This window comes from Haemaphysalis longicornis, unplaced genomic scaffold, assembly GCF_048455015.1.
Source record: "Haemaphysalis longicornis isolate Haplotype H1 unplaced genomic scaffold, Haemaphysalis longicornis Haplotype H1 scaffold_13, whole genome shotgun sequence".
Classification (NCBI taxonomy): domain Eukaryota; kingdom Metazoa; phylum Arthropoda; class Arachnida; order Ixodida; family Ixodidae; genus Haemaphysalis; species Haemaphysalis longicornis.
Genome location: NW_027526233.1, coordinates 5,631,478 through 5,645,911, shown reverse-complemented (window position 1 = coordinate 5,645,911; position 14,434 = coordinate 5,631,478). Strand labels below are relative to the sequence as shown.

The following is a 14,434-nucleotide window of genomic DNA, read 5'->3' as shown; positions in this document are numbered from 1 at the left end:
ATCAACTTGAGCAGACGGATGCCATATTCATCGATTTTGAAAAGGCATTCGCTCGTGTCCCCCATAATCTCCTCATTCATAAAATGGTAAACATTAAAATAGAACGCAATGTTATTAGGTGGGTTAAGGAATATCTTCGAAATAGCCAACAGGCCGTTACTATAGATGATGTACACTCTTCGTTTCAGCTAGTCAAATCAGGGGTTCCGCAGGGGTCTGTGCTTGGTCCCACTCTCTTCTTAATTTACATAAATGACATCTGTGCTGGCATAAATTCTTCTCTTAGGTTATTCGCAGATGATTGTGTAGTTTATCGGCGTGTATCGAACCATTCTAGCTGTGTTAAACTTCAAACCGACTTGTGTAGATTGGAAAAGTGGTGTTCCGACTGGCAAATGAACATTAATGTTAAAAAAACTAAACTAATGCGCTTCACCACACGCAAAGAAGTTATTTCATTTGCTTATACACTGAATAGCGTGATTGTTGAGCCTGTCAATCCGTTTAAATACTTAGGAGTTCACCTCACAAGCAACCTGTCTTGGAAAGTTCATATAGATTCAATTTTAGGTGACACTTACAAGAAACTTGGTTTCATTCGTCGTTCTTTACGTCAAGCCAATAAAGATACCAAACTGCTCGCATTTACATCCTTTATAAGATCAAAAGTTGAATACGCTGGAATAATCTGGAATCCTTACCAATCGTACTTGGCCACGAAAATAGAATCGTTGCAAAACAAGAGCGCCCGCTTCATATCAGGACAATACACGCCCCATTCTAGCATTACGTTGATAAAAAGGAATCTCGGTCTTCAATCGCTCGAAACAAGACGCAAAATTTCCAGGCTTACATTTTTTCATCAGCTGTACCATCACCCTAACAACTTCACTGCCTCAAGAATAAAACCAGCCCAACATATTTCCGCACGTGTAGACCACCCTAACAAAGTTCAGTCTGAATTTTCGCGTACGGACCTGCACCGCCTTTCTTTCCTACCCTTAGCCATTAGTGAATGGAGTGCCCTCCCAGAGCGTATTGCCACAATTACTAACCACGAAAAATTCACCGAGGAAATTGTTGAACTGTTCCAGTGTGTGCAATAAAATATAGTCTATTCTCGTTTGTTGCCTAGGTCCTACTTTTGATCGGACCTACCCCGTGTATTTAGTTTGACATTTGTTCTGTTAATGAGAGTGTATTACCTACGCTTGTTGTGTGCGGTTTTTACCTGTTTATTGTAACCTTCTGTGTACTTTTTCAACACTTTTTTTTTAAATTTACTTTCTGCTGCTTAGAGTGCATTGTGCCAATCTGTTGTTCCCCCCCTATGTAATGCCCGCAAGGGCCTTTAGGGAAATAAAAATGAAAATGAAAAAAAAATTATGTAAAATGCACCACTCTCAGGCCCGCGGTAGCATTTAGTGGCTCCGGCTGGCTGCCGGTGGAGGTGGAGGCGAGGGGCGTTGCCGAAGGCGCCGTACGAGATTTTTCGCCAGCGTTGCGCTCCCACCCTCGTATCGTGGAAGTACTGTCGCTGTTCAAAGCGACACGAGACGTAGATCCCATGCTCAGGAAGCACCTTCACGAGCTGCGAGCCGAGCTTGACGCTTACCGCTGGAACCACGACCGGCTTTGCTCGAACGCGCCGCTGTAGACATTCACAAGCACGGAGCGGCCTACGGGTGCGTGGTGTTTGCCAGGTGTGCTTTGACGATTGCGTTTCCAATTTTGCTTGGAGTCATCTCCACTTCTGCACGGCGGCGGAACACAACACTTCGACTGCTGCGTGACCTTCGACGGATCCGAAAGCCCAATAAATAAAGGTGATTTCTGTCTCTCCCGTCCGACCACTTTGCCTGCACGATCTGTCTACGAAGACTATCGTCTTTTGACGACATTTGCAACGAAAGGAGGAGATACGAGGCCAATTTTTTTTATGACTAGGCTTCCTGATAGTCATGTGACGCTCCCTCGTAAACTATTCTTTCCTCCATGATTGAATGTTTTGCTAGTATTGTGAGCGGATATGTGCGGTGAAACGAAGCCTAGACAGATGTGTTGGGTTTTTAGATGCAATAACGGCTGCGCTTCTAAATTTGGGCATGGGCTACAATGACATGAGCGCTTATTGCAGAGATCTACGCTTGGCTCTATCCGTCCTGAGTAGGAATAAAACTATTATTAGTAAGCATTTCTTAATTCTTACATGCACTAGAGGCTACGTAAACTTATTTGACGCTTCTAAGTTTGGGAATGGGCTACGTTGACATGAGCGTTTTATGCAGGGCTTTGCGCGTGGCTCCGCGCGATCTGAGTAGGAATAAAACTATTAATATTAGTATTCATTTCCCCTACTTTAAATTATCTTCACTTGTTTCAATGACTGCGGTTTCCACGCCATCCTTAACGCTGGCATACCTCGATATGTGCGTTTTGAAGAGAAAGGCACTTACGTACGTGATCGATTAACGTGTGACCGTGGAAATTTCGTGGCAGTTTACACTTTCTGTAACGCTGAGCTTTGTGCCTTCGGTTTTGATGAGCGACACTGTGGCAGCATGGGAGCCTCAGAGCCGAAGCGGAACTCCCACGTTTGATGTGGTCATTTTATCAAGACCGAAAGTTATTCAACCGCCCAACAGCCCAAGCAACAAACCAACCCTCCTGCCCTTCCCATTTTGCGAGCTGCGTGGAATAAAGGCTGGCACCGAAAGTTAAAAAATGTGGCAGTGTGGACGTCTGCCTGTGTTTTTTAATGCTTAAGGATTCTTTCCCGAGCGCCTAAAAAAATCGTGAAATGCCTTGTGAAGAAACCAAAAACGTCAAGTATATATATGGGGGTGCATCAGCCCGAGTCCCCCAGCACAGACGCATCTCCGACACGCTTAGGATTTGGAGAGGAGTGCATGGAAGTACAAAATTAAACATCAAAATCATCCATCCCTCCGTTTAACGAAGACGATAGTTGAAGGCGAAGGGTTCTGCGTGCGAAATCGAATGAGAAATGGTCAAAGTCAAGGACGCTGCGTTAAAAAGACCAAACTGAGTGCTGGTCAAATTCAAAGCCCAACTAATCGACGTTTAAATCCAGAAAGCAACCAAGGAAACCATCATCGTAGTTAAACGGAAGAGTTCATGATTTTTTCAAGCGTGTGGCATCTTGTAAAACGACCGCAGCATTCAGTTGAGAAACTGAGGACAGGTTTTTATGGCACCCTTCTGTCTCTCGTCCTTCAGCCCCGCAGGAATTTTATTTCTGAAAAACCATTATTCAACTATCCAGCAACCATTGCAACCCTTATAAACCAATGCTTTTCCCCGAGAAGCAATAACGTTGTACTATCATGCGGTATTTATTCTGTAAACGATTCTCGATGTCTTTAAGAAATCTATTTCTGCGAAATTAAACACTTTTCTACCGTAGTTAATGAAGTTACGGAAGCGTCGTTCATCACAATTTGTTTTTACGTAAAACTTAGAATGCACGCCCCAAATTTGTCTTTCGCTTGTGCACGACGCCGTTTCGTCATCAACTGACAAAGTCCAACCCCGCAGCATTACTGGATCTGCTGAATACACCGGCTTTGTAGCAGCATTTAGCTGCAATATACTCCGCGATAAGCCAAACTGCACGCAAGCATGAAACCTTTTCACGAAGGAACGGTCTTGCACTACCAGCTTAATTTCTAGCTTGGCGCATTGGGCGTCGTCTGCAATATGTAGTTACTGAGTATGGGCGTAAATAACACACATTGCATGCCTCATAAAGGTCACCTCCACGCTCAAGATTTACCGATCTGAAAAAAAGTCCTTGTGGTTATCTGCGCTTCGCAAGCCACACTGCAGCAGAGTGACAGAAAGCCGTGCACAACCATGCTGCGCTGACCGCCACCGGCATTCCACTGACGAGCGGTTCGCCACGGGCGGCGCTTCGCTGAAGCGACGGTGGTGCCATACAACGGCCGCCCGGTCCCTATAACCAAGGCGAAATAATCCAGATCAAATCTGTACAAAAGAAAGCCGTTCGCTTTGTATCCGCTTTGATTCAGAAATTTCACCCACTAATGCACTTAATTTCTAGGGCTAACTCCACCAGCTGTGCGTCGGAACACCGAATCACTGAAGTTTCTTCGTGCAGGTATCAGCTCGCACTGACGTCTTAAATTTCTGATAATCATTATTTCATCCTCGCTGAACCGTCCACAACGCGCAGTTTTCACTGCCTTAACGTTACCCCGTATTTTGCCCGCACTCTGCCCGGCTCAACCCGTTCTCTCCCATATCATGAATTTGTGTACGAAATTGACAATCACTGAATATTATTGTATAACGCTGTTTCTGAGCTCACCTTGTTTTTTGCACTGTTCTTGACCTACTTCTTCGATAGCCCGCTTGGGTTGCAGTATGTGAAAGTAAATAAATAAATAAATCTGCATGGGTCGTCCCGGCAATCGCCTCAACAATTCCTGACGTAACTACCGCAGAAGACAAGCGTGAGATCAATCGCTCTCATGGAGTGTGTCCAGCAAGCGTAAAAATTAAAGCCGTTCCACTCAACGTGACAGCTGTGCGAGGTGCACAGCAGTGATTCGCCATAATGGGCAGTAGCGCCGTTATCCGCACACTGCTACCGCCAACCATGTTCTTCGCCGCCGTTTCACTCCTCTCGTGATGAGTGGAACGGAGGTTTGTCAAATGCAATTCAAATTTCCCGATCTCGCAGTGTTCGCGCACTCCCTGCCTGAAACAGCGTCAGCGTGAGTTCTGTTCTTTTTGTGCTTGCTTTTTGTCCCGCGCGTGCCGGCGCCACCGGGGCCATCCTGTCCAGTTTGGAACGCGCCATTTTTGAATAGCGAAGCTCAATAGCGAATCGTAATTTTTCGTCTCCGCAGTTACAAATGGCAAGAAATAGCCGAGTGCACGCACGTGAGTGCGGGCCTCGCGGCGTCCGCCCAGCAGTTAACAAAACCAAGAAAATGCCTAGCGCTCGTGTGCACGTGCCTCGTCACGACCGCCCAGCGTACCCTGCGCACGTTTGCAAACCAATCATGCCCATAGAATGCGGCGACCATCCGGCAGTTAAAACAAAAACAAGAAAATGCCGAGCACTCGTGAGTGCGTGAATCGCGGCGACCGCCCAGTGTCCCCGGCGAACGTCAGCCAAGTCAAGCATACCCACTTAAGTAGATTGGCTAAGATTGCGACGACCACGCAGCGTCTCCGTTGCACGTTTGTCATGCCAAGCATACCCACTTTAAGAGACTGGCCAAGATTGGCAAAAAAATTCCAACGTTCGCCCTAATCGTGGCAGCACTTGCGCGGCGCGAGAAAAACACCACAGAGCGTAGGACCCCTCCAAGGTGATGTTCACTGATTACCTGTTCCAAACAAATTAGTAGTGGCTTAGCTCTGCTATGCCAAGATATACGTAGCGTGAGCTAAGGTTCAGCAATCCAGTCCAATCCAGTCCAGTCCAATTCAGACCCGCCGCGGTGGCTCAGTGGCTAAGGCGTTGCGCTGCTGAGCACGAGGTCGCGGGTTCGATTCCCGGCCGCGGTGGCCGCTTTTCTGATGGAGGCGAAAAGCAAAAACGCCCGTGTGTACGAGATTTCGGCGCACGTTAAAGAACCCCAGGTGGTCAAAATTAATCCGGAGCCCTCCACTACGGCGCGCCTCATCGCCTGCGTTGCGTCGGCGCGTTAAAACCTACAATCATCATCAATCAGTCCAGTCCAGTCCTGTCAAGTCACTGCTCCTCGCGCATGCTCAGCGCGGTTCTTCACGAGCCACGCGAAATGGCTGTCAAGCGGCTCCGGTGCAGCGTGACTTGGCTACTGCGCAATTGAGGCGCACACCTGGGCACGCCCCGGCGCCAGTGCGTCTGCCGCGGCTATGACACAACACAATCCAACACAATCCACTTTAATCCAATCCAATCCAAATACAATCAAACCCCATCCAATCCAATCCAAGCCAATCCAATCCAATCCAATGTTCCTCGCGCTTGCGCAGAACGGCCCATCACGGCAAACGCGAAGCTGCTCAACCTCGGCCAGTGTAGCTTACGCTACAAAAATGAAGAAGCTCACACTTCTAGCAACAATGATGGAGTAAACGTCGTTGCGGCAGCGAAGAAGACGCAAATAGGCTGCAATAGTGGATTTAAACCTTCGAGATTGTCGGGAACGTTGCGTACCGGCGTTAGTGTGAGCTTCCTTCATTTTGTAGCGTAAGCTACACTGGTAGAAGAGTTTGGTGTTGGGCCTGTTGGTACATACTTGGAGAACGGTGAAACGCGTGTGTGTTGTCTGCTCTCTCTCGTGTTGGCGTCTTTAAGGCTGGGTTTCACCGTTCTCAAAGCTACACTGGCCGAGGTTGAGCAGTTTCGCGTGGGCCGTCAAGGGCCGTTCTGCGCAAGCGGGAGCAGCATTGGATTCGTTTGGATCGGATCGGATTGGCTTGACTTGGATTGGCTTCGATTAAATTGGATTGTGTTGGATTGAAATCCAATCCAATTGAAGTACGGGAGTGTAGAAAATTGGGTCTGCACATTCGCCGGTCTGCGCATTCCAGAGGAGTGATGTCATAGCCGCGGCAGACGCACTGGCGCGGCGCGTGCCTAGCTGTGCGCCTCCGTTGCGCAGTAGCCAAGTCTGACGCTGCGAAGGAGCCGCTTGATAGCCGTTTCACGTGGCTCCTGGAGAGCCGTGCCGCGCATGCGCGAGGAGCAGTGACTGGACTGGACTAGACTGGACTGGACTGGACTGAACCGAACTGGACTGGACTGGATTGGATATCACTGGACTGGACTGGACTGGACTGGATTGGATTGGATTGGATTGGATTGGATTCAATTGAATTGAAAAACGTTTTAGCAGCAGTAACCATAATCAGACCATAACCATAATCAGTAACCATAATCAGTAACCTAGACAACCAGGAAACCTTAGAATAACCTAAGAATAACCTTAGCTCACGCTACGTGACCCTGGCCACCGTGACCCTGGCATAGCCAAGCTAAGCCACTGCTACTTTTTTTCTTGCACTGCCACTTTTTTTCGCTTACCATCGCTAAATGGAGCCAAACGGGCGTTCTTAACTAAATGAACGCGAGGGCTGCCGGTCAATTACGTATAATTTGCCTCAACTGCACCTGCAGTTTCTTTGCGCTTAACAACGGGAGACGTATGACAAGCGCCAGCGGTTCACGAGTTTCGAACGGTTATTAATATACAAACTGCGTGGTTCTCGAAGCCTCTGTCGGCAGCCGCTACGACGGTACGCCGGGCTCTACTTGGGTCCGCTATGTCTCTGCGCCGCTTAATTCCGGCAGTCGCTTCACATCTTGGACCGTTACGCGTTACAGCGAGCTACGGCGACGAGAGAGAGAGAGTCTGGCGGCGACAGTAGCATCTCTGTCCACGAGTGAGGCTTGGACTCCCGTTCAGAGCTAGCCAGCGCTCCCTCCCACTGCTCGTCAGAGGTGATTAAAGGGAAAGGGTCAAGTAGGAAGCCCCACACAGAATGGGGGACTGTAGCACGGATAGCAGACGCGGGGCAGTTATAGGTGATGGGTACCGGGAGGGACGAATGTGGTAAAGTACCGCCTTGCAAGGGGAGTGTGGGTTTGCAGAGGTCGCAAGGCACGTTCTTTTAAATGGGTGAGTTCTGGGCGAGCCCCTAAAGTACTCTGCACTTGAAACTGCGACAGTGCGCCTGATTAATCAGGGTTCAATCGGTTAATTGATCGATTAGTCGGTTGCGTCGGTTTTAGTAAAATCTCTCCTAGAAGGGACACACGTGCCTTAATTCCCCCATGTGTCTGCTTTCTCCCCTTTAATCATTCCCGGGTGGAAGAAATTTTTTTCAGGAGGCTTCGGGCTGGGGTGGCCCTCACACCTACCCGCACCAGAGGACCCAGGAACATGTCCCAAGTGTCCGACTCCGGCGGCTGAAGCTGAAACGAGTGTTCGAGGTGGTTGCAGTGGGAGCGGCGCCGCCTCCCTTGGAAATGATGGGTCGCGGGTTCGATTCCCGGATGCCTCGGCCGCTTTTCTGATGGAGGCAGACAGCAAAAACGCCCGTGTATACGAGATTTCGGCGCACGTTAAAGATCCCCAGGTGGTCAAAATTAATCCGAAGCCCTTTACTACGGCGCGCCTCATCGCCTGCGTTGTGTCGGCGGGTTAAGCCCTAGAATCAATCAAACTGAATCGATGGGTGAGTCACGTGCTCAGTCACGTGGACACAGGCGGCAGGCACGGAGTTCCGATCGGTGCAGCTAGGGTGAGTCACATGGTATCACTCAAGCACGGCGACACTCGCTCAACTCGGGCACAATGGCTTTCGCCATTAAAAAAATATTACTTCATCGGAGACGTGCGGCATTGAATGTGTGTCGTTCAATTGCTGTAGTTGTAAGGCGGTTAGATACTAGGTGGTGGTCAGGAAGTGTGAAGTATGCCGACGCGAGATGATACGACGGTATTGGAAATTGGGAAGATCAAGTGTTCGTTTTGGTTCAGTGATGTTGATTTTACGTGGGTACTTTCACAAGAGGAAGGATGCTGCACAATTCTGGATAAATTCTGATTTGTAGGTGAGATATGCTCGCGAAGGGGGGCGGATATATGAGGTACACTAAAGCCTACGCCTAAGGTGACTGTTAGAAGGTGACTGTTTTCCAAAGCCGTTTCGTTGACGTTTACGATACCATCATGCTTTTTCAGGGATATTGTAACACTGTTATCGGTACAATACTTTTCCAGTTACGGGAACAATCACTGTATTCTAAATTTGGTCAACAGGATAATATCTTCAAATTTATAGGCGGCTTCATATTCTTTCTATAAATGATGCAAGTCGAGAAGTTCTTCAATCTCGCTGTCCAGTTGCTTCAGAAGTTCATATTTTTCCATTAGGCTTTTCTTGAGGCAAATTAGCTCACCGATTGATGATGTCTCGGCATTCATCCGTGATTTTATGTCGTTGATCAGTGTGGTGGCGTCATTCCGGATTAGGCTTCTTTGTTTGCAAACGGCCTCCATGTCGATGCTTGGCGTCGTTAATATCTCTAGGTCGCTGAGAAGAGTCATGGTAGGCGATAAACCTTATCCGTTTCTTTCGTAGGTCCCGGCAGGCGTCCGTTAAGAGTCGGTAGCGTTGGTGCGGGCGTCTGATCGTTAGTCGCTTGGCGAGCCCTCAATTGATCCTTGGGTACTCACGCCCGCCTGAGATCCGTGGTCAGCGCTCACAGTTTAGTCCCATCGTTGTGGTGACTCAGGTCATCGTTGTGGGGCGGTGCTCACTCAGCTCTTCAACTGTATTATCCATCCTGGTCACGGCACCATTTTGTTGAAGAACCGAGGCGACGACCGCGGGACGCGGGTGATTCTTTTTATGGCGGATGCAACTCTACAATGATGGTGATAGTAGGAGGCAGCTGCCAAGGTACCTCTTAGTCCTCTAAAATTTTTAACAACATGTCTGATATGCATTTTTTTAAATAGAGGGCAATGCGGATCTCAGTACGAGTATCAAGATTTTGTCCACAACATTTCAACTTTCAATTCACAAATACTTCAGCTGTAGGCAAAATCCGTATAATCTTTCCAAAATGGCGAAATTACTACCACGTAGAACTGCGCAAAAGCGCCCCTATGGTAAAGCGAGGGCATTTTACGAGTCGAGGTTACTGTAATTGCCTCCTATATAAATGTATTGTCTTCACACAGAGGACAAGAACGCAAGACACGTACTTAACACTGCTTTTCCTACTTTAGGCCCTCGGCGGCCTTGGCCTAAATTGATGAAGCCACAACTGAACGCCTGTTCTGAAGTTTGACATGACCAATTAAGTCCCCAACGTTTTGTATCAAGTGTGCGTCAGCATCTTTCTGATACTAGTTGTAGTAGAAATCGCTGTTACAGAAAAGTGCCTTGCGCTCCTATATTGTAATCCACCCACACTGAAGAGCTTTGGAGCTGCCTGCCATACATCCCATTACCTATTTTTCTTGCCTGAAGCTACGTCTGCAAAAAGAATTTTACAAGAAAAAATGATTTTAAAACACTCGCCGCTATACTTACCGTCAATTCTTCCACTTTCTCGCAACAGGCCGCAACTCTGTCGCCGAAGCCAACAGCGCGTATTTTTCCGGTCTCGTCCTCCAGGTACAGCGTTGTCCGCTTTACTGGCCGACCATCTTTTGTTACTTCGCTTTCGACTTTTCTCAAAACCCAAGCTCGAACCATAAACCTTAAAAAGACAGAGGTCGATCATTAATATCCGACCTTGTTTTCTATACCGTACGGCACCATGACAGCCGTTAAATGATAAAAAACCGAATTAACCACGGAACAAACATATGGAACACAGAACGTGAAGTGGTGGATGGCTTTGAGTTCAAGTATCGTCCATGGGCTTTGTCAACCTGCATACACTTACTAAACAAACAATGAATCTGTTTCTTGGTGTAATCACCATAAAATGGGCGTGAACCCCCTGGGCCTCACTCAGCAAAAGGAGCACCGGGCAACGGGACCGCAAACTGAGCAATGCAGCTGGAGAGTGCAAAGACCGATGAACTCTTGCAAAAAACATGAATGTCAGAATCAGCTGATTGTGAAACGAAACACTGCAAAAGACGCAGGAACCGCTATGTCGTGAAGGAGCAGTAATTTATCTCGGTGTTTAGTCAGTATAGGTCAGGCACAGGTGTTCGATGCAGCCACGCGGCAACATACGCTTTCGAGTCAGTTTGCTCATTCGATTCCAATTCCTCATGTAGTCGTTTTGCAATGTGTCGACGTAATTTCTGCATTTATTTAAAATAGAGTGGCAAAGTGTGATACATTTATTTAGGGCTCGCTGTGTTCCAAGCTCCTCCACACCCCGTATATGTATAAAATTGTCCTCAAGTACACCGCATGCACGAAATGCCTTTTTATTAGGTGCAGTTTAAGTTCTCTAATCCTGTTGTGCTACCAATTATCCAGAACATGCTGCGAATATATGGGCAATGCATTATTAATAAATAAGTGTGCATATAGAGTGCTGACTATGCTGTCACAACGTTCTGCCTCAATAACTGACCGCCAAACAAAAATTTATTGAAAATTTAGCGCTTTTCTTAAGAGGTTTTAAATGCGTCGGCGGTCGATGGTACTTTTTAGTTTGCGCGATATATTTCTATACTTTGTGACGTACGCGCAAAAGTAGAAGGACTGGATAAAGAATCAGAGACACGCGCTACGCAGTTTTTCTTTAAATCACCAATATTCACACATTTCCGTGGTGTTTGCCCAAAATAGAAATTTTTTTATATCGGAACTAACTAAAACCCAGTAGTTTTATACAAAAACGTCAAGTGTTCTCTCGCTACCACAGGTGGTTTGACACGAGCACGAATCTTTTCAACACGAAAAGCCTCATTACTACCGCTTGCTTGTGTTTAATACTCACTTGTGTGAGTATCGATGACCTTGATATGTAAACGCGCCTCACTCAACCCTGTAACACTCATAACACCCTTAAAGGCACAGCGGTTGACATTGAATTATGCACCACTTCGAATAACCGTAGAACCAAAGCGTGTGACACTGGATTCGGCTTCTCCAAGCCTTGTCCAGAAGAATAAACGGCTCATCTGAGAGAAATGACAAATATCTAAGCGAAGCGGCAAGTGTAAGGTGCCTATTGTATAAGTTATCTGCGCTACCAGAGACGTGCAAGGCGTCACAAGCTAGGATATGGCGTTCCGTTGGCCCCTGGTGATCTCTCTCGAACATAACTTTAACCGGCAGTTTTAGTCACCGTAATGTGAGCTAACCACAACCTATAGAAAAGTACTTTACTGCGACATAATTTTCTTCCAGCGTGTCGACGCTGTTTGAAGTACAAGCCGGTATTTTAGGAGGTCTAATATACATAATTTGAGTTGATCTGAAAAGCAGTGTACAACATATTCATGTTGTACAACAGTGTACAACATGATTTGTTGGAGAAAATAATTTCACAGTTTTTACACGCACACAATGACATTTACTGTCACATGTTGCTGTACTCATTTCTAAGTGTTGCTCATCGTGCATGAAGTTAAACGGCCTCTTCGTGACGTGTTCCTATCAGCGACGTGTACGTGGATTGTACACGCAAGGCTGCCATATTTTCCGTTCATACTGCCATCAAATCGGAAGGAATGCTTCCTTCTCATTTGGGTTTTACCGGCGTCACACAGCGTACCCGGCAATTTGTTCAACTTGTCACCGAGTTTAAGAACGAACAGGCCATTCCCCACTCATTTGCAGGGAAATTAGTAAAATAACAAAAAACACAATACTTTGTGTACTTAAAAAATACCTTGGCAAACAGCTACTGCTAGCATAGTGGGCATAAAATTACACATTTTTTTTTCACATATTTACACTGGTCGACTTTGCTCCACTCGCTGAAGATGTTTATCGCAAAAGTATTTATGTTTAAAAGGGGATCTCCCCGGTACCATACGACGGTCGATGCGCTTACAAAGCACATGCTCTAACACGCGATTCCTTGGCATACTTTGCGACGGGCGCGGTTCTGGCTGTTCTGCCGATTCTGCCGCACCCACCGGCAAAGGTTACTTTCGGAACCACGACAAAGCCGAGTAGCTGAAAGCAGAAAGTGCCAGGAGTGCTGCTTTAAACGCCGTCACTTAAAAACTATGCGTGTGCGGTACGCAAATAAACATTCTGCCAAGCGAGCAACCACATTCGGTAGACGTTCTTTAATCTCCCGCTGGGATTGCGCCAGTCATCATCATTATTATCCTTAGGAAATCCAGTTACAGTGAAACCTCGTTAAACTGTACCTGAGAGTGACGGGAAGAGAGCACGTACCGATTAAAATGAAGAGGGGAAAGTGGGCAGTGGCACGCGGCGAATTATCATGATCAGGATAAGTGGTTCGAGGACATCGAATAAAGAAGGTCGGGTCGCTCTGTCATGGCTCAGGGTCTTTGAGTCGCGCTAGCTTCTGCGACATCTCTGGTGCCGATCTATACCCGGGAAATCGCCCTTCGGAGCATCACCCGCATGTCTTCGTCGATCGACCGCCTTCGGAAGACTCGTGGCGTCGTCAGGAGCGGCGTCACGCGGGCTCGCACCCAGCTGAATGACCTGCTGCAGCAGCCCTCTCCCGACTCGGCAACCTTGGGCTCCCACGTCGACTAAATCGTAGAGCGAGAGCCAGAGCTCACCGCCCTCAACGAGAAAATCGTCGATGCTACGGATGACGACGGGCTGGAGCAGGAGCACGAAGGAGCGGAAGAGTATACCCGCAAGATATTTACGCCGCCTCTCCAGCACGCTTGCTCCTACGAAATGCCCAGCAAGTGCCCAGCGCGACTGATTCCGTAGCCAGCGGAGGGTCAGCTGCTCCAGTCTTTGATCAGATGGGTGCGTCAGGCGGGAACACGCACGCGTCACGTCATCGGACGGTTACGGTCAACTACGCGGAACCTCCTGGCTCAACACGCCCCAACAGGAATATCGACATTGTGTGGACCCGGGACACTCCTCACTAACGGCAAAAATTTTGCCCACATACAAGCCTGCGAACTCTTCTCCCAGGCCTCTCAGGAAACACCGAGCCTCGTTCCTCTGCTCACATTTGGAGACATCACCCAACATCACCGCCCATCAAGACAACATTTTCCTACTCCTCACCCGCAGCTTACTAAAATAAAAGTATTACTCCGGAGGCTTCAAACAAACACCGTCCCTCACCCAACTTGTCTACATCGGATGTACCCCACTCAATACCCTGCCACATGTAAATTCTGCCCTAACCTATGTACCCTCATACACATGACCTTGCGGTGCGCACACAACCCAGCCCTCCCACCTTTACCCACTTCCTTTCCCCTCCCTGAGCTGTGGGAGAACCTGACGACCAGCGCGGCTTGGATGCACAGCAACTCAGGGCTGAGACAGTCCAGGGATGAGACAGCACGGTCGTCCCATGGTCTTCTGGGCTGAGGAGCCACTCCCACACCACCAGGCTCACAATAAAATGTTTCTTCCTGCTCCTCCTACTCCTCCTCTCAGCCCAGCCAGCACATTTGTTAGCGCCAAGCTGCACTTGGCGTATATATTATATACACCAAGATATATTACCTAACTTAAACGATATGTGGACGTCCTCCACATACATGTAATAAGAAATTGCAGGTGGTTGTGTCCTCCCAACTAAAATTATATTTCCTAGGCGAAGTGTGAGGCTTAGAACGCCGCCCTGAGGCTCGCCGTTTTCTTGAACTAGTGCATTAAAGGGACACTGAAGTGAATTTGTCCAGATCCGATTTTTGCTTGCACTGCGTAGACTGGCTCATATTAACACACTTTTCATCGTTTGTCAGGTTGATAAGTCGATAATTATTTTATAAAGCCC

General features: G+C 47.8%; 1 protein-coding gene across 1 annotated transcript in view; it reads right to left on the bottom strand.

The window, feature by feature from the left end:
- The window catches only part of LOC144164221 (replication protein A 70 kDa DNA-binding subunit-like), a 120,116-nt gene that overhangs the window by 68,169 nt on the left and 37,513 nt on the right, over positions 1 to 14,434 (bottom strand). Inside the window, exon 3 of the mRNA XM_077694735.1 lies at positions 10,093 to 10,261. Within this exon, the coding sequence (XP_077550861.1) occupies positions 10,093 to 10,261 (169 nt within the window). The remainder of the gene's footprint in view (positions 1 to 10,092; positions 10,262 to 14,434) is intronic.